The sequence below is a fragment of the Citrus sinensis genome, chromosome 3 (assembly GCF_022201045.2).
Source record: "Citrus sinensis cultivar Valencia sweet orange chromosome 3, DVS_A1.0, whole genome shotgun sequence".
In the NCBI taxonomy this organism is placed as follows: Eukaryota; Viridiplantae; Streptophyta; class Magnoliopsida; order Sapindales; family Rutaceae; genus Citrus; species Citrus sinensis.
Genome location: NC_068558.1, coordinates 47,659,150 through 47,679,259, shown reverse-complemented (window position 1 = coordinate 47,679,259; position 20,110 = coordinate 47,659,150). Strand labels below are relative to the sequence as shown.

At 37.2% G+C, this 20,110-nt stretch overlaps 2 protein-coding genes across 7 annotated transcripts; both read right to left on the bottom strand.

Moving 5' to 3' along the window:
• Positions 1–201: 201 nt before the first annotated feature.
• On the bottom strand, positions 202–3,382 carry LOC127901011 (uncharacterized). 4 transcript variants are annotated; one of them, XM_052436784.1, is made up of 3 exons: positions 3,223–3,382; positions 1,242–2,208; positions 202–956 (listed from the first exon to the last, which is right to left on the bottom strand). In XM_052436784.1, exons 2-3 carry the CDS (start codon positions 2,186–2,188, stop codon positions 476–478), a joined length of 1,428 nt encoding a protein of 475 aa, XP_052292744.1. In that variant the 5' UTR covers positions 2,189–2,208; positions 3,223–3,382; the 3' UTR covers positions 202–475. The 4 variants fall into 4 exon arrangements, with proteins under 4 accessions (XP_052292744.1, XP_052292742.1, XP_052292743.1 ...); XM_052436782.1 differs by having other exon boundaries at positions 1,242–2,291; positions 3,046–3,336; XM_052436783.1 differs by having other exon boundaries at positions 3,046–3,336.
• A 1,447-nt stretch (positions 3,383–4,829) lies between these two features.
• On the bottom strand, positions 4,830–19,727 carry LOC102628884 (uncharacterized). 3 transcript variants are annotated; one of them, XM_006491239.4, is made up of 16 exons: positions 19,205–19,725; positions 16,248–18,935; positions 15,422–15,857; positions 14,424–14,652; positions 13,371–13,535; positions 12,805–13,077; positions 12,435–12,680; positions 11,443–11,832; positions 9,906–11,339; positions 9,676–9,732; positions 8,687–9,115; positions 7,205–7,428; positions 6,744–6,877; positions 6,041–6,304; positions 5,775–5,953; positions 4,830–5,652 (listed from the first exon to the last, which is right to left on the bottom strand). In XM_006491239.4, exons 1-16 carry the CDS (start codon positions 19,596–19,598, stop codon positions 5,548–5,550), a joined length of 7,647 nt encoding a protein of 2,548 aa, XP_006491302.1. In that variant the 5' UTR covers positions 19,599–19,725; the 3' UTR covers positions 4,830–5,547. The 3 variants fall into 3 exon arrangements, with proteins under 3 accessions (XP_006491302.1, XP_006491303.1, XP_024948359.1); XM_006491240.4 differs by lacking the exon at positions 13,371–13,535; XM_025092591.2 differs by lacking the exons at positions 4,830–5,652; positions 5,775–5,953; positions 6,041–6,304; positions 6,744–6,877; positions 7,205–7,428 and adding an exon at positions 8,445–8,599 and having other exon boundaries at positions 19,205–19,727.
• Between the last annotated feature and the right edge of the window lie 383 nt (positions 19,728–20,110).

The window sequence follows — 20,110 nt, the reverse complement described above, 5'->3', positions numbered from 1 at the left end:
TCACTTCCAATAAACAAATAAAATCCAACCGAATCTCCTTTTAGTGATGAAACACGTTTTTAACGAATACATTTCACATTTTAGTGTTGGAACATGTTTTAAATTTTGCTTTGATAAATCTACCAAAGTTGATAATACACATCAACCATCAAAAATACGAATAGGAGGTGGAAGAGGTTTCAGCTTTCAAACGCAGATCACTTCATCAATCATCACTGAGATAGGGATTTTAGAGTAACAAAACGAGATTGCAGTCGTATGACATGTTCGACTAATATACATACACACACACGAACCTCATCATTTAACTACATAGAAAGCAAAAACGAAAAAGAGAGAAGATTCACCTACTTACAGAGACCAAGAAATCTAATTAACCACATACATATATCTACATAATTTTGATTCAAACACTTTCCTTAGTAAAATCAATCATCACAAGAAGCACGGATTCAGTTAATGCTCTCATACGTCGCTAGAAAGGTAACATCCATCCCACAGTCCATCCCAATAGCAAACCAGCGCCAACAAGACCGAAGCCCCACGCAAAAGCAAAAGCATACTTTGACATGTCATGTTTTGGTCGGCCTTGCTTCCCTCTTTTGCCCTTTGCAGCTTTCTGCCAATTCTTTCCCGTTTTCCTACCTTTGGGAGGCACCCATGGAAGGGCCACTGGGAAGAGAGTGGAGATTGGCTGGTCACTATTCTTGATCTGGAAGTAAAGGGCTTCTAGCTGCAGCATTTGGAACCACTGTCTATATGCAAAAAGTTGCGAGGCTTGTCTGAAGAAGAGCTTGAGGATATGCTCCTTCTCAGCATAGGCTTCCTTTGCTGCCGTCTCTGCTTCCCTTGCTCGTGTTTGAGAATGTCGGAGAGCTTCTAATAGTTGAGCCTTGCAAGGGTCACCCTCAGAAACTTCTTGTGTTTCTGAGATGCCCTTGTGTGCTGTGCTACACCTGTTAATAAGATAAAAAATTCAGCAAAGATTAAGCCAATGTATATAGCTGTGTTGGACATTGATGCAAGCGCACAAGCATGCGCGGAAGTACATATGCAAGTTATTTACCTACTCATACTAGCAGAATCACAGCGTTGAATATTACTACGCCGGAAACTTTGATTTGCTAGGGATATAAAAATTCACATGAGACACCCCTATGAATGTTCATAGAGAAATAAAAACTAATCTTCAATTCAATTTCATGCAATAAACAACCAGAAAATATGACATTAAAATATACCCGAATGATTCGCTAGAACCAAATGGCATTTGCCCTTCTTCAACTGAAGCTCTTCTAGAATCAGGAGAGCCCTGAGCATGAACAACTGGATTGGAAATGTAATCAGTTTGGTATTTCAAATGCAAAGATGACGTTTCATCAAGATCAGAGGCCCGAGAACGAGCATAAGGGTGGGCCCTAGTATGCTTCTTCTGAGGTGGAGGAAGGTCACAGTTTTCCATGTAGCTGACTGACTTCTGGGCAACCAAGGAGGCCAAATCATCTTTATCAGTTGTGCGCCACCACGGCTCAGTCTTTCCGCCCCCAATCCAGGGAGATTCTGGATCAAAACAGGGTTCCTTGGATGTTTTGGAACTCGGGCATCCTACAGAATCCATTTCAATAAATTCATAGTTCTCCCTAATATCCATAAGTTCAATAAATTCCTGGGTTGTCTTACAATCTACAGCCTCTACATTTTGTTTCCTAACTTCAGGATCTTTATTCCTACAAACAGCGGAGACTCTATTATAAAGCTCATCGTGAGAAACATCATTGTTTATACTGCCATCAACAAGAGTACCACCGGTGCTATCTAATGAGGGGTCCCCACTGAACTTAGAGGGTGAATTGACAAAGCAAGCTCTCAAGGCTTCCATCTCAGCCTCCACAGCACTTATTTGCTCACTTGTTAAACCTTTTTGGCAGCCGTAGTTAGGTTGCAGCTGAAGCCACCATCTTGTATCAGAAGGCAGTTCAGAATACAAATGATTCATGTTTAGAGGCATGAATCCTGCAGCAGGGTGATCTGGTGCATCTGCTACACCAGCAGGTCCTGCATCAACCTGTTTGGACGATGAAGACGATGATTGGCAGCAAGCTAACTTGGGAGCTCTTTTGGCATCTTCTTGGACAAAGCAACGATTAGCTGCCCTCTGCCACACAGCCCTTGCTTCAGCTCCTGCCATTACATTCTGGAGACATTTATCTGTCAAGAAGCATTTCTTACTCTTTAGATGACCTCAAGATATTCATCCCAATTAAGAAGCACAAACTGTTAAGCTTCTCCTTCTAGTCAATAAAACACGACCAAACTAAAACGTAAGCTAAAATAGATATTATGGGTTACACAAGACAGTGATAATTTCACACTACCACAACACTGCTTCCCCACAGCAACAAAAGAAAATCAAGAGCAAAGCAAAGCAATTAAAACAAAATATTCATCCCGAAATCCCAAAACGAAGACTTTTGCGTTGAAAATACCATCAAATTCTTTGAGGAACTTATGCTATTGCCAAGCCCAAATAAAAATCGTCAGTAATGCAAATGTATTTTGGAGGCTTATGATATATGTTAAATCAAATCATTTATCATAACCAAACACCAAGCAGCCCTCTGTTTCACCCCTGAAGAAACAGAACACCACCTCCCCAGAAGAAATGACCAAAACAGGCATAACACAGATAATTCAGGATCTAATTTCATCACAGTAGCAGCAAAGCACAACCAATATCATCATTCCAAACATCCAAATCCAAACCACAGGAATCAAGTACAGAGGCCTTGCAACTAACAATAAAATTCTTTTCCGAAGATAGCAAGCGTATTATGTAAAATCTGTCCAATTTAATTTTTGTAATTTAGAAAATCTTATAGCAATCACACCCACAGTATCTGACTCAATAACTAATTCAGTTAACCAAAAATAATTAAATAAATAAAGCTACCGCGACCACAACAAGCCAGCGTAAAAACCAACCACCAGATGATGATACATGCATCAAACACAATAAGAAAATTGAACGAGAGCAAGAGAACGAACCATCGAACAAGAGTTGAGGGAAGGGGGAAAAAAAAAGAGATTGAATTAAGACGCAAGTGGCGTGGTTGAGTGGATTTGAAACCGAAAATGGAATGAAACCATTTAAGTCCAGATACGAATGACTTAACAAACGAATCTAAGAACACGAGACAAGTAAGGGTGGTGCTGTCAGCATACCCCTTTGCTATGCATATCCTTTTGTTGTTCTGTTATCATCATTCTCCTGTCTTTTCCCTTTTTTTTTTGGCTGAATGAAAATGTCATGAAATTATCAAATTACAGAAAGAGTTAACATATAACGGCGTCGTTTATCACCTACCTGTCCTTTTTAAGAGTTTGTTAGTGGGGTCCACGGACGCCAGATTTCAAGCAGTGGTTGTGAGAAAAGATCTCGACCGTAGACCTGTAATTGTAATTGCGGGTCCGGATTATTATTTACAAGATAAGGCTCCGTATCTCCTAAGTTTTTAATACGAGAGGGTCAAGTAATAAGAAAATCTCGAGTCCACCAAATTCCAATATCATCATATTTTATTTCGTTTTTTCCTATGAAAATTAGATAATCGCAAATTTAAAATATGAATGAAAATCCGTAGGTTTTTTTTTTTTAAGACGGCTGATGATTGAACCCACGAAGAGACTCCAAAGTTGAACAGAAATATAAATAAAACAAACGAAGCCAGCTCGGCATCTTTCTCAGAGCTTCAGACCATTTGAGCTGCTTGCTCATAGAGTAAATGTGTTTTGAAGTCAATTGATTTATTTTCAATTACACTTGATTTTTTTTCTTTTTTGAAATTTAATTAAACAGGAAATTGAAGTTTCGAGTAATCCTCAAGTTATCATTAATTTCTAGTGGCATTTCTATAATTCAGTGTGTGCACATGGTTTCTCGCAAGATCTTGTGTGCCCTTTTGGGTTGAAACTTTGAGAAAATCAGGCTTACAACGGAATGGAGTCCGCGTGTCAGTAGCTTGAGAAACAGATTAAAGTTTTGTAGAATTTGATGCCGATAATAATATTACGCTTTGCTTTTTGACTTGTTAGTTTGAGATTTGCGGTGAAGCGAAGTGAATGAATGACACAAGGAGGTCATGCGACGTGACACGTGGTTATCGTAAGATCTTACACTTCCGCCAAGTGCCGACTCCCAGATAGCTTCATTTTGTTTAATATAACCACTGCGTCATTGTAATTTTTCAAAACAAATATTAACACATCATACAAATATTTGTTTGTTGTAATGATATTTTTTAAAAATTGCAGTTGGCGGTTGGGCACCGCCCACTCCCAGGATATAAATGATTGGTGCAAAGATTGGTTAACCTCTGCCCTGGGCCTAGGACGGCATAATTCATAAAAGGTTGTTTGGTTTGAAACGATAGTTATTGCTAATTCGCCGAGGCAAACCAGATTCATCCTCTTAAATCTCTAACAAACATTTTTTTCAGAACACCACTGAGAACCAAACCCGCTAATTCGCCGAAGTCAAAATCATTTTGTTATTTCAACTCCGTCTAATTCATAATAAGGGTGTGCGTTTAAAATTAAAACTGGACAATTATAATTTAAAAATTACAATATTAAAATATTTAATAAATACTAATTATTATAATTTAAAAACGATACTGATATAATTTTTTATTTATATAATAAAAAATTTATTATATCTTTAATAATTTTATTAAAATTATTATTTAAAATTTATATTTCATAATTATAATTTTTTTTTACAACTGTATCTTAAAAAATACAGCAGTTCAAACCTAAGTCAGGTCACTTGATTCGCTAACACGGGAAGAATTTGTATGGTACTTCTTTCCAAGTGATTACATATACGTCTGTATACACATTTACATTTACTAGATTGTTATAAATGAAAAACTTGCAGAACAAACTGTCGCTGTTCATACACTGAAAGATGGCGTTCTCTGATCCGAAATTCAGAGGTTCGGACTTCTTTAAAGCTCGGACCCTTTATTTCAGTTGTAGAACCCATTGCCATCCCTAACTGAGGCACAAAATTTCAATCAAAATATTATACAAAACTTGATGCCTGCTTGCCAAAGAGAACGGGCCGCAATGTACCTACCACGGCTACCCAACTGTTTCTCCATTTTATAGAATTTCACATCATGTATTGCGCTGCTGAAGTTTTCTTTTATTATGGTTTTGTTCCCAGCGGGGGGCATAAAGCTGAGGAATGCCGAATTTAGCATATTGAAGAACTCAACTCACAGTTCATTCTCCATCCCTCGAGAATAAACACCAAAAATCTGGATCTTCCCAAGGCTGCTATCAAATCATTTTGTGCTCATGAAAACGATGGCCTGGAAAGCAATCTGTATCTACAGTTGATCATGACAGATAATGCACTGTAATTTGTGAAATATAGACACAGGGCTTGATCTGCAGCATCTACCAATTCCACATAATATAATTTGTTCGCATTTCACAGGTTCTGCAAGACCTCCGATGCTCTTCAAATAAAACTTAACCTCTTCACAACCTATGCTGATAATCCTCGAGTTGAATCAGCTTCACAGAGCCGTCTCCACCACATGATAAGAAACCGCGTGAAACAACTTGTATATCTGTTACACCAGCCTGTCACATTTAAATATAATATTTGCTTCAGTGCAAACACAATTAAAGGTACTTTCTTCCAACAAAACCAAGATATATCTTCCAAAATAGAAGGCTAGCAATAAAGTAAGAACAATCGTTACCCGTACAACTCCGCCAAAACCCCGAGAGCTCGGTTGCAAAAAGGTGTGCCTTTCATGCAATTTTGACCAGTGATAAACTAACTGCGCTGCTTTTGCATCCCAAAGTTTTACATCTCCATCTTTGCTCCCTGTTAGGAACAAACTGGTATTCGGGACGGTGGATATTCTGGTGACACTCCCTTCAGCCAGATCATTTGATAGAGATATTAGATTAAATTAGTCACTGATATGAAGTTATAATTGTCACTGAAAGAAATTGCCTGTACCTAAGTGTGCCTTTGGTATATACCAAAGCATCCCATTCTGATCTCCTGGTTTACTCCCAGACCCTGTTTGCGCATCAGCGTGCGCACACGTATTGATACTTGATCCACCCCTATCTGAGTGCTTGTGCTTCTTAGTTTTCCCAGTTGCTATGTACCGGAAATCATGTATTCCAACATCGCCACCTTTACCACCAGTGACAATAAGGGGAGAAACAGATCCACTTCCGAGGTCATTATCAAACACAGAAATGGAGCGTGCACCACCTTACATGAATAGGTAAAGCTTATTATAATAACCGACGGAGAGATTGCAAATGTAAAGAACCAATTTTTAAATCAATCAATCTAGGTTCTCAACAGATTACAATAAATGTACCAATCTGCATAACGCTTAATGCAAGACACCTCACCACTGATGCTACAGATAATGTAGTGTACAGCAAAGTACTATTTCTAGACAGTCACTATTATGTCAGAACCAACAAAATTCCTCTTATGTCAAGAAAGCAGATTGTAAAATTACACAAAGATTACACAAACCAAACTCAGGACAGCTACCTGTGTCTCCAATCAAGAGATGAATTGTAGCTTTTGTCTTATTTTGCAAATTATGCACAAAAACTCGACATTAATCAAAACAAGCATCTGCATTTACTCAAAGCGAAGTTTAAAAGTTTTAAGGGTAGAAAGAGATCATATAAACCTTCATGACAGGTGATGGAAGCTCGGGAACTTGTTGGTGGAGCCAATGTGTCCCATACAACTACATTGATCCCATTAGAGCTGTGCCCGGCTGCAGCAATGACTGACCCACTTGAAGTAATATAACTGACATCCCTGCAACCAAAATTGCAGCTGATTAATAAAAAGTATTTAGCAGCACAAAGAAACACCATTTCAACTTGTTAACAATTAAAAATTCCTAATCTAATTGTAAGTGATTCTTAGGAATATGTGGCATCTTAGGGAAAATGGGGAAGATAACCATACCAGTGCACTCAAAGAAAGTATAGATCACACATACCATGTCTATCACCGAAAATGGCAAGAAATTATACCCATTCACAAACTAAAGCCATATCAATTATTCCAAAATCTTGCTAATGAAAAATAAGGCAACAGCTGGAATTTCCTCCAAAGGTATGGGATAACAAGAAAACATACATTGCGTGGCTACTAAAGCAGAGACAAGATTCCATTGGACGGACATTGCTCCTTCCTCCCACCTCCAGCTGCCATGTGCATACAGTTCCATCTAGTGCCGCACTAGCAAATCGGTGTCCATAGTGGTCAAATTGCAATGCAGATATAGATGCAAGAGCATATGGGGGAGGAACATTTGCAGCAGGCAGCACACCATAAGTTGCAGTAGCTTTATCCTTACCAAACTGCACTTGATAAATTTCAGGTAAGTCATATGTCCTTAAAAAAATTAGTGTACAACAGCAATACAACTGATAGCCCACACATCTGAACAAATACTACAAACTTCATTCTGTAGTTAAAGACACTTCTGGAGCTTTCTCAGAAGCATGTTTATATATGCCACAAAGAAGGAAAGAATAGCGAAGTAAAGGGATAGAGAACCGTTCAGTAGTTAGAAAGAAACAATAGGTACCGACACTAAAAGTGGTAAAATCTATTAAAATATATATCTTCTAAACTTTAAGGCAGTGTTTACTTTCTGGAGTGGGAGTGTGGAGTGTGGATTCCTCCCACTCCAGTGTTTACTTAGCTTAAAAAAGGAGGGAGTGGGAGTGGGAATCCGTGGGTCCCACCCAATTTTGGAGTGGGGAGTGGGATTCCCACTCCCATGGGGGGAGGTGGGAGTGGGAATCCACTCCCCCCTCTTCCCATTTTATCCTTATAAAAATAAATAAATAAATAATATTTAATAAAATAAATAAATAATATTTAACAAAATAAATAATATCATATTTATTAAAAATAATAATTATATCATATTTATTTTATTAAATTTAATAAAATAAAAATAAATAAATAAATATTATATTTAAATTAATAATATTAAACATTAATTTTAATAAATATTAATTATTTATTTAATTAATAATAATAAATATTTTATTCTAAAAAAATATTAATTTTGTACTATATTATAAATAATAACATTTCATTTGTGTAGCTATTATTAATAATTTTTATTCATATAATTTAAATTAAAATTAATAAAAAATTATGATTTACATAATTAAGAATATTAGTAATTATTATTAATTTATAAATATAATAAAATATTTATTTTATTTTCCAAATATATTTTTTAATTACAAATTATAATTCTGTACATAAGGATAAAATTGTAATTTAAAATAATTTACTCTCAATCCAAGACAAAGTAAACAAATAATTAGAATTCTGATTGACAATCCATACTTTCATTTAGTCTAAGTAAACACCCTACTCCCACTCCCACTCCCACTCCACACTCCTAATCCAATGATTCCCACTCCTCAGGATTCACACTCCAATCCAAAAAGTAAACGCAGCATAATTTGCAATCCAGAAGTGAAACTATCCGAGTGATGTGAAGACAAACTAAAACGGAAAAAAAATTAAAATTAAAAAAGAACAAATATAAGAGGTAATTCACAAAATAAAATTATTTTCAGTCAAATTTCCTACCTCCCACAAGTAAATGTGTGTATTGCTAGAACCAACCAAGAAAAAAGGCCTTAAAGGGTGACTTGAGAAAGCCCTTGTACTTATATTTTCTACTGTAGCTGGTGGATCCACATAATCCTCAAAATCATCTTGAGTTTCCCAACCTAAGGCAGATGCTCCAATACCAGCATAACCAGGAATCCCAAATGCTAACCCACCAGTCAAGTCTCTCCCTGGTCTTGCTAAAGATCCGACACCAATGGTTGCACCACCCAATCCAAGGTGTGCCCCTTTATTGCTCCCAAGACCAACACCAGGAGAAACAAAAGTTGGAACTGGAGTTGATTCTGAACCAGCCCAACCATTCTGTGGCCAATCAGCATCTGCCCAGATATACTTTAATTGATCATGGAGAGGTATCTCATCTTCCAGGTTAAAGAAAACAATTCCCTGAACGACAGCGAATTTGACATTGACATAAACCAGAGAGCAATGTGAATATATATAGACTAAAATAAAATAAAAGCAAATAGAAAGAACAAAAAAATTCTACTGAATTGAGTATGGTTGTATGTTTGACAGCATCTACAGAAGGGATGTTAAGCAATAAGAGAAGGGAGAAAAATACCATGAAATGCAACTAATTAGCAAGAGAGGCTAACCAAAAAGGCACCTATCGTGTTGCATTAAAAAGTTGCTCTGAAAAGCAAGTGACAGAAATGCAAACAAATGCACATTTCTTGGCGAGCATGCCAGAAAAAAGGCAGCAAAATAGCAGTATGGATGCAGTTATAATTTATTTACATCATTCTCATTTTTTCTGTACGTGTAAACACACGCATGCATTAGAATTAAAAGACAGTCAATAACTAGAAAATGTGACTATAACAGAGACGATCTTGGCTGTCAGCTGAGTCTATACAGAATGCAAGTAAAATGGAAAGAGGAATAAGAGCATCCCAATTCTCCAGTAGGAAAGGAAAAAAAAAAAACTGTATGCAGAGACTAACCTTTCGGTTGCTAGCGATTGCACCTTGCCTTTGGTCAATGGAGTTGACACACAGTGCCTGCTCAGAATAAGAATGTCTAATTACCATATCAAATATGATGGAAGGCTTTGGAGATGTTATTTTCAGGAATGAAATACTCTCGTCATTCAATTTGAGGCCAGAGCCTCCCATTAATGTGATCATACCTCCTATGGACCAAAAATGCAATGAGAAGAAGTCAAAATACTTACCTCAAAGAGTTCCCCATTTCTCTTGCATATTTCCTTGGGCGCTTGAAATGGTATAACCTCATTTGCCATGTTTGCATCTTTGTGCCAGGACCTAGGAGAAGTACGACTATTCCGGAAAAGATCTTTACTAGCTGATCCAACTTCACCACTGGCCAAAGTACTGCCTAACTTATCTTCATTTTTACAGGTCTTTTTGATTTCATGCTTCAACTTGACACCTTCATTTATGTGACTCCATCCTTTAGACAGTTTACAATTGATATAAGATCGCCAATTTAATTTTTCTTGCGTGAAACCTTCGTGTATTATACTGGGATCAGAACAAACATCCCATAATAATTCAGATATGGCTGCTTCATCTTTGTTATTTATAATGTTCATACTCACAACAATCTGATTTAAATGTTGATAGAGGGTTCCAGATTGAGATGGAGTAGCTTCTTGTAACCATCTCCTAGTAGGGATATCAAATCCATTTTCTACCTTATACCGTAGGAAAAATGCAAGTTGTTTCACATGATGAGAAGATATATGCAACAATGCGGACTTCAGTAATTGAGCCAAAAACAAAGTGAGCAACCTCATTTGTTCCTTTAAGCCGATACTAGCAGATTCAGGATTTGTCAAACTAGAAGTCCAGGAAGAGATGTGGCCCCCCAAAAGTCTAGAAGAATGATTCTCATCAAGTTTAACGGACATCGAATTGAGCTTATGTTTCATAAACCTGGACATGTGTTGCCACAAGCAAGCCCCCATGATTTGCCATCTTTCATCTTCTGGAATTGAATTCATAAGATCTGTACTTCTTTCATCATCAACAAATTTAGAAACCTGAAGGTCCCCAACCATATTGTCAATTGATGTATTGCGGGTTAACAACTCCGCACTTTGGTGAAAAAATGTCTTCAGATTATTCATATCAACTTCATACGGAGTATGTCCATTGGTATATGTGATCAAGACAGGTTGAAGCACCTGAAGAAGACCTTTTGAATCTCTCTGAAGCCAAGCAGAGGCAAAATGCACATAATATTCATATAAATCAAGAAGAAAAAGAGGAGTTATGAGCTCTTCAGGGAAGGAGCCAGAAAAAGTCCTCATAGCAGCTCTTAAACTCCACAGCGAGAATATGATAGATTGAAAATAATACCCCTGAGCATTTGACCACCTAGATCTAACTTCATGATGCCTAACATTTTCACTATTAGTGGATTTCAAATGGGAGCAAGTAATGCTAGCGGCAGCAATAAACCGTGAAAGAAAAATGGAGATATCTTCACCAGCCTTCAAAAGGGGCTTATGCTGACAAAAATACAAGGAGAGGCCATCAACTGTATCACTACTCTTTTCTTGTGACTTTCCTTGACAAATATATCCATGTAATAAATCATATCCAATGAACAATAATCCATTGTTGCATAACAAGCTTAAAATCTGTAGAATGCAAGAAAAAAGAAAACATATCAATTCCTCTTAGAAACCGATGTGTCATCAATTGGATAAGGTAAAGCAGTAGCATCGTGGTTTAAAAACTTACCTTTGCAATTAGAGAGGAAGAATCCATTGAAAATCTCTGCTCAAAAAATGCAAGTGCAGTATATAACTTCTGTTGAAAATTTTGCACTAATTTCTCATATTGATGAATCTCAAAATCCATAAAGCATTTACTCGCTCTACCAAATCCTAAATCAGGCCAACTAGGATGGTCCCTAATTAATTTTGAGAAATACTGGAGAGATAAATCCAACTTAGCGCAGGACTCCAGATGCAAAGCAACATCACGTAATAGCCAGTTAGAAGAACCAGTAGCAGCAGAAGGCTTCAGAATCTCAGGTAGAATATGAGAATGTCCAATATTCAATACACTTTCCTGATCTGTACCCCCAATAGTGCTGGGAGAAGATGAAAGGCAATCCAAAGCTTCAAGCTTTACAATAAACAATGGAAGTTTATCAGTCACAGCTACTTGTCAAAAGCTTAATGTCAGACGTGCGCACAGTGCCTAACCTAAGCAACCATTAATAAGAAAATTCAACCATGTATGGCTACAAGGAAATTAAATGAGAATAAATATAGGGGTCCAAATTTGAGTAAGGCTGGAAACTATTTATGAGGTACAGCTTCTATTACTTGTGTGTGTATTTATCCTTATGAAAAAGTCGACGCTCACAACCCCAGGCAATAAACTTAACAGCAGTGGCAAGTCTCAGATATAAATCATTCAAATACCATATGATAAATGTAGGAGATCAGCACATGCTAAATATAGTAAGTGCAAGGAAGGACAACTTTTTTAATGAAAGAAGACAAGTCAAGCAAAGAGTAGGAAGTATCATGAAGTTTCTGCTAAATAACATAGTCAACCAAAAAAATGGAAGTTGAGGACAGATTTGACATACGATAGTTGTTTAAAAAATAGTTGAAAAAAAAAAGAAAAAAAGAAAAGACAGACCCGAATAAAATATTATGAGACCACCAAGTAGCACATTACCAAAGCAACAAAAACATTAACTGATAAACTCCACTTACAGGAAGGCCACATCTGTTCAAGGCAGTAGCTCTCATCAAAGCTGCCCACCGACCAAGGATTGCAGCATTTTTCTCCCCTATTGCATTCCTCATGCTATTTTTGTTTGCTAGCATGAGGCAATACAAGCCAATACTGGGATCCATAAAAGCAACACTATTGGAAGAAAGAGCAAAATTGTTGATTACAGCAGTTGATTGGAAACCCAGCATGGTGAGAAAAGACTGAGAATAGTTTCCTAATTCCCACTGCAAAAACAAGAGAGCTAATTATAAATTCTGAGACTCCAGAAGCTGCATGCAGCTACAATCCAGAAAAACTTGAAAAAAAGAGAGGAAACTCAGAAACAGAAGAAGATATAATTTCAGGAACCTCCAGAAGGCTAGTGAGCCAGTAGTCTCCCCTCTCAATTGAAGATGGAAGTATAAACTTTGTCACAAGATTACGCTCCAATGGTCCACCATGCTTCTCCACAAGCCGACAGATTACTAGTGCGAGCTGTACATCCCCAAGGTTTCTTGCGCACACAGTGACTGCAGAAGCAGCATCACCTCCAAGCAGAAAGAAAGCAATAGCTAGCTCTAATTGATGTCTCCCCAGTAAGACATATGCATTTTTCAGTGCCGCTGCCTTATTTTTCTCCTCCTGTAAACAGTAATTAATGCAAATAATGGATGAACTTGACCCTGAAAAAATAAATCCAACACTGACTTTTGCTCGGCATGTTAAAATCATCAAATGCAAGGTAGATAATATATTAATATGTATGAAGGCTAGTAACTTGAAAACAGTACAAGAAAATAAAACCAGGAAAAAAGAACCGGTAAAAGAACAATTGTCCTGAATAGATCTTTGTTGAATTTTCTGCTACTGTACTGTTTCTAACAGTTGCTAACAGCAAAATCAAAAACTTAATCGCATTTAACTTCACACAACACCTGAAAATTGCGAGAAAGAAATCCCACAAGCGGTTTGTCCTTTTCATCCTTGCTGATTTTGAAAAGGCCAGCCAAAACTTGAATTCTATTCAGTGCTATATATAAAAGTGCACAATCCTTGGGATCTTTCTTCTTCAGGTATTGCAATCTTGCCAGTTTCTCCATCTATTTTTCAAAAAACAACATCAGGAAGTACTGAAATTGCAAAATAAACTTCTTTCTTCGATTTGTTTTGAGTAGGGATTTGGGACAGGACAAACAAAGAAGTACAACTATCATATGTTGCCAAGTAAAGCACCCTAGATACAGATAGCATGCACCATAATCAAACCAAAAAAAAAAAAAAATTGTGTTATGACATGTGCAACGAAAAACTATGGAGCCCATTGGTCACGTAAACGCAATTTGTCTCACTCGCAGCACTGGCTCTTCACAAGGATCATTCTAAAATGCACACAGAAGACAGGCAATCAAAAAGGCCCCATACATAAACTGCAGATGAATGGACTACAAGATCATAAAGAATTCTCATCCGACCTCAACTTTCATGCTGATGTACAAAATCCTAATGCAAATACTAGAAACAGAAAGCTTACTGAAAAGAAAGCATTCTAATTGTAAACCTGCTTGAGCGTGGAAAATTCAAATTGAGTCACTCTCACTGACAACCTTGATAACTTATTGGGGATCTCCAGCCAAACTGTTTGGATAATATATGGAGCTAAAGGCCAGCCCCTGAACTACTCATGTTCAAGGCTTACCCTATCCCTCAAGTTACATATGTATAAAATAAAACTTTTAAATTTTAAGTAAAATTTTGCACAAAATCCACATTATATACCAGAGATGGAATATGAAAACAATTCAGAGTTTTCAGATAACAAATGAATTTTACTGTTAAGGTGGCATGGCATTTGGACGGTCAAGAAAATCAAATACAATTGACACCAATTAGTGCACCAAGTTATCCAGGAAGGAGATCAAACAAGAAATGGATGTTATAATTAAAATTTAAATGCAGTTCATAAAGATAGTAATAGCTCCATATGTTACCCTTGTGCGCAATTGTGTTACATCGGTATACCAAAATCCAACACCCAAAGCCCGCATTTCTGGCCAAGTTGGTTCATTAGGTAAAATAGAACCAAACAAAGTTTCTTGACACTCAGAATGGAAAGCCCATGCTATAAGCCTGGAGTCAACAGCCAACTCTTCTGCAGATACCAATTTACCAAACCTTCGAAAGAAACGTAGTAGCTGAAATCTTAATTCCACCCAAAACCTTCAAAGAAACAATTAACAAAACCACATTTATTGTACAGCAAATAATATACAGCTTTATAAAAGAAATAAGCAAGAAAGAAACAAACAGCAAATGACATATACCGTACAGGCACACAGATAAGAATGAAGAATATTATTGGATGAAATCATAAGATGAAATCAATTTACACCACAGAAAGATGTGTTAATTAACTATTCTCATTTATATCTCTTATGATAACTGTTTGCAGGACTACAATTTTGAATTTGCTATTTTATCTCTTAATGCTATAATTTGATAACATAGTTGCATGATGCATATTAAAAACATCAGCTAAATGAGACAAGAAAAACCCCCACTTTTAGAAAAGTTCAGATCCATGGATGCCAGCTATTATGCTTAAAAGCTAATCCCAAAAAGAAGAGAAGATCCGATCTTCAATAAATAAACAGTGGTGTTTGAGGACTGAGAATCACAGTTAAATATTGATTTTTTTTTAACACATTGTTGTTATCTAGCAGGTGCAGGGGTGCCTTGAATAATTGACTCTTCTGCAAAAATTCTAATACTTGGTCCACCCACCTGTGGCACATTTTTATCAACTATTTTTCCACAAGGGAAAAAACATTAAAAAAATGGCAACACAGACCCACAACTATATAAACAGCTTGTAGAAATGCCCTTCAATAAAATCTAAAATCATTAGGTAAGAACACCTTGTAATACTGTTATAGAAACTAAGGCAACAAAAAAAAAAAAAAACCAATAAATCAAATTTCGGAAACACCTTTGCCCAGGTTCATCAAGATTTTCATAGACTGAAGCAGAGTGCTTATTATCAAATTCGTTCAATAGATCTACAACTGCAAGAATTTCCATCTTTTCTGCGTCAGTTACACCTGCTAGCTCATAGACATTCTGAAGTAACTCAACAAAGCCACTTAACTCCGATTTTGTTGATGAACTGGAATTGGAAGCATCTAAGTCCATATTGTAAGCAAATTGGCGAAACTGCAAAGACGTTGAAAATGTATTAAGCCCACTCCATTGAAATCCATTATCAGTTGAACCTTTTGAGAGAAGCCCTTCAAAGTACGTTGACAGAAGGATTTGTGGAACAATATGGCTAGACTTTGTATAGCAATATCTCTTCTCAGATGGATAATTAGAGGGAAGATTTTCAACAAGATGCCTCACAGACACATATGCACGCTTCCAGTTGCCTGAACATAATAAAAATGAACTTTTTTTAAGTGATATATCATCGGCTTAAATCAAGCAACTAAGTAAAAATATGGTAACGTGCAGCTTCCTATAGTGAAAGTAAAACATTTCTCTTCCTTGTAAAACATTTTCTGCTCCTTGTCCTTCCAAAAGAAGAAAAAGAGAAAACGTTCCAGCTAAAAGGAGATATCTTTTCTTATATATATATGCATAACTAACAACACCCTTGCAATGATGAATAAAACTGCAATCATGTACATTGGTTAATGTCCTCTGAACACTTAAGATGAAAAAAGATAACTAGCATTGCGGTAACTCTGCGAAAGTACTAAAATTTGATTATGAGAATGAACATTTTGCTGAAAGGAGCATGCTGCTAGCTAATATACCTGAATATATATTCAAAAACAGCGCCTTTGGATGATAAACAGGCAAAGATCCTCTTAACTTCTCAGCTATTTCCAGCATGCTCCAGGAACCAAGAATGGCTCCACCACATTTCAGTTGATCACTTGCTACAAGGTGATCATTTTTCATATCAATATTTACAGAAGGAGCAGACTCATAATCTCCCCTTTGATCTTCAGCTGAGGATTCACTGTCGCAAACTGTGAATATCGTAGAAACAATGTTTTCATTGATTCCACTCTTGTGGCAACAAAAATTGTCTATGAAAACATTCGAATTGCATTTGGCCCGATGTTTTTTATCTATAAGAAACAAAAACTGACTATAGATACTAAGGTAGCTCTGATGAACAACAATGGCAATGGCCCTGCGACCCCAGGTGAAGTCATGAGCAGCAAAAGTAGGAGAAAACGCAAGGCAAAACCAATTTTGCATCTTCAAAGAATTTTTAGTGTCCAACAAAATTTGACCCCCATAATGCCTCTGAGCATATACTTTCAGCTCATTCTGCAAGCAAACACCAAGTAAAGACTGACCATTTTCTAAAGTTAACCAATTTACAGCTACAATATTTGTATCAAAAGATAATGTATCTTCCAACACAAAGCTCCCTAATTCTGTAACACAGACAGACTCCCATATGCGAACATTGCTGACAGCATTTGAATGACTTGCAGCAGAAACAGTAGCAATCTTCCTCCCACCATCAGTCAAAGAGATAGCAGAAACAGGACCTTGATGAGCAACTAACATTCCCACGAGCTCCCAAGGCATACAAGAGGTTGATGACCCACCAAGTTCACTTCTCCACAATCTCAAACTGCCATCAGAGTAGCCTGTAGCCATAGTATATGGAGGAATTTTACTGCACGGATCATTGTCATAAACCAACTTTTGTTGCATAGGCACCAAATTATTTGGACAAACCACTGCAAAACTTGTAACCCAATTGCGGGTGTGAGGCTCAGGAAATTGTGATGAACAAGGATTGACACCAATGAAATATTTTTTTCCACAAAAAGTAGTTTCAAACTTGCACATGCTGCATTTAACAGTATTGTTATCATCAATACATCCGCAGCAGCTTTCAGATAAATCAAAAGAGTGAAAGGTGATTTCCCATGATAAAGACTCAAGCCCTTTCAACCATACCCCCAAAAGCATAAATTTATTATACATAACAGTTTTATCATTACAAGATGGCAAAGGTACAGAGAAGATATTAGCGGGACCATCCTCATAATGACCATGACCAGTAAAAGGTATAGTGCAAACATAGTGACACACTATATCATCCACTTCAGTTTGAGAAATTTTTACTATAAAACAATCAATTCCTCCGACATGACCCATGAGAAGAACCATGTCTTCATCCAGAAGTGAAGGTGCCCACCTCAGGCTTGTATAATTGGAACATGACTTTCGAGTTCTGAGCTTTCCACAAAGCTTCCATGAGGGCATTAATGTTGGAAGGTCAGAGATGCAGTTTGAAATGGTGGAAAGTGACCAGAATAACAGCAAACCATTAGAATCCAGTGAAACAGCCAATTCAAATTCAGAGACACAAGGATGTACTGCAACTTGTAAGATTTTTCCAGTATGACCTTCTATGCTTAAAATCCTACTGGCAGAACATGACAAGATTTGTCCTGTGCTGGATTTATCAGAAGATACTTCCTCTACATCTCCTGATCTTTGAGCATGTAGTAAAGACCAGACCAAGGAATTACAATGTGACAAATGAACCAAAGAGCAAATAGTTGGAAGGCCAGACACACAATCTCTTGAAATAACAACTTTATTAAGAAGTGATTGCCCCTGAAAACCTGAAAAACCAGAATTATGAGGGTGTTCAAGTTCCAAATTTTGTTTCTTCCATAATGTGACACGGGGAAACCTCAAAGGGGAAATGTCGTCAAGACAATGGATGGCCCACAAGGTAACCAAACTTCCAGGACCATACCCAACTAACCACTCACATTTTCCAGTTCCCCCATGTTCATACACCCCTGTAGAAATGAAATGGTTAGCTCCTTCACCTGTTTCAAACATACATCTTATTTCTTTTGCCCATGTTATAACTATGTCCATGCCCAGTGCTCCATTCAACGCCTGATTTATCTCAATTATAGCACCAACACAAAAAGATCGTCTTATGGTTTTATGATCATTAGTGTCCTTGGCAACTTTTCTTGTCTTCCCACTGTCCATCTCACACCATAATCTAACAGTTCCGTCTAAGCAGCAAGTAAGCAGCACATGCCTCTGTGATCGTTTTGTGTCTCCCGGTGAATGCCTTCTGGTTGATGGTCTCCATTGTACCATTGAAACAGGCTGAGGATGACACAGCTCGAGTTTTATGTATTCAGACTTTCCATCACTACAACAAATAAACACACATTTTCCCGCCTCCTTAGGTCCTAAAAGGTCCAGTTGACTCATGGAAGCTGCAGTTGCTGAAGGTCCCTCAATTGACCAGGTTGCAGAAACAAGATTCTGAGGATAATTCTCTTTAAACTTCCAAGCTATTTCCCACAATGTGTTCTTCTTTTTCCACAGAACAGTCTCCATTCCACCAGCAACGATCCCATCACCAGATCCTGTCCACTCAATTGCCTCCACCTTCGTACCTTGTACAAGAATTGCATTCTGGCTCCAACAAAAAGAACCTGAAATTACAAGTGAAAAAAATAATTAAATTTAACATTAAAGAAAGAAAAGAAAAAATCATAAATACATAGTGAATTTGATTTAAAAGAAATTTCAGTCATTCTCTCAGCATTCATGCATCCAATTCTAGGGTACATAGTGTACAAAAGCTTATAGAAGAACTATAACCTCTAAATGCCAACATAAAGAGCAAAAATCAATGCCACTAAAGAAAAAGAATGATGAAATGCATAAAACAAAAAGATCAGATTCAAAATACTTCAGACACCTTTGGAGCTCGCTGAGTCATGAGCAAAGACGAAGATACAATTCTCCGAGGCAGCAGCCAGCTGGCCGATTGAAGGAGTCTCGGGAGACCAAGAAATGGAGGTTACCGGCAACGAATTGTCAGAGAGCGCGAAAACTTGGCGGAAAATGGGACCAATTAGGGCTTCTTCTTGAGAGAGAGGAGAAGGGAAATGAGAAATCACCAGGAGAGATGATGCTCCGTACGCCACCCATGAGTAACCGGCGAAATCCGGTAGCCAGTCGATGGTGGATGTGGATCGGGTCGGGGCGGTCGGGATGAATTCGGATCTGAGGAAAGCAAGTGGAAGGTGTTCTGTTGGATCCACGCAAGGGTTTGCGTTTTGTAAACTACAGCCTGATTCTGCTTCTGGCATTTTGTTTACTTTATTTACGAACTCTCATCAGAGTGTGAGGGAGCGAAATTTGAAGTGGAGCAGCAGCTCTCGTTGTTGCTGGTGGAGGGAATTGCGTGGGATATACCCGTTTCCCTCGTAATACCCAAAATTCACCTCCATCTATTAAAATTTATAATTTTACACGTACATACTAAAAAATTAGAGAAAATATAAAAATAGTCTCAATAAAATATCAACAAAAAATTAATACTCGACTCATTCAATCTACTTACTCGACTTATTCAATTCTCTTAATTTCTTACTCAACTGAATGCTCAACTTACCAAACTTCATACCCGACTTCATACTCGACTTATTCAATTACCTTCACTTCTTACTCAACTGAATGCTCAACTTACAATACTTCACTTCTTTAAAAATATTAATACTAAACTTAATATACTTACCCGATTTAATACTCAACTTCTTTAAAAATTACATAAATTTTACTTGACTTATTCAAAAAATTTACTTGACTTTTACTTAATACC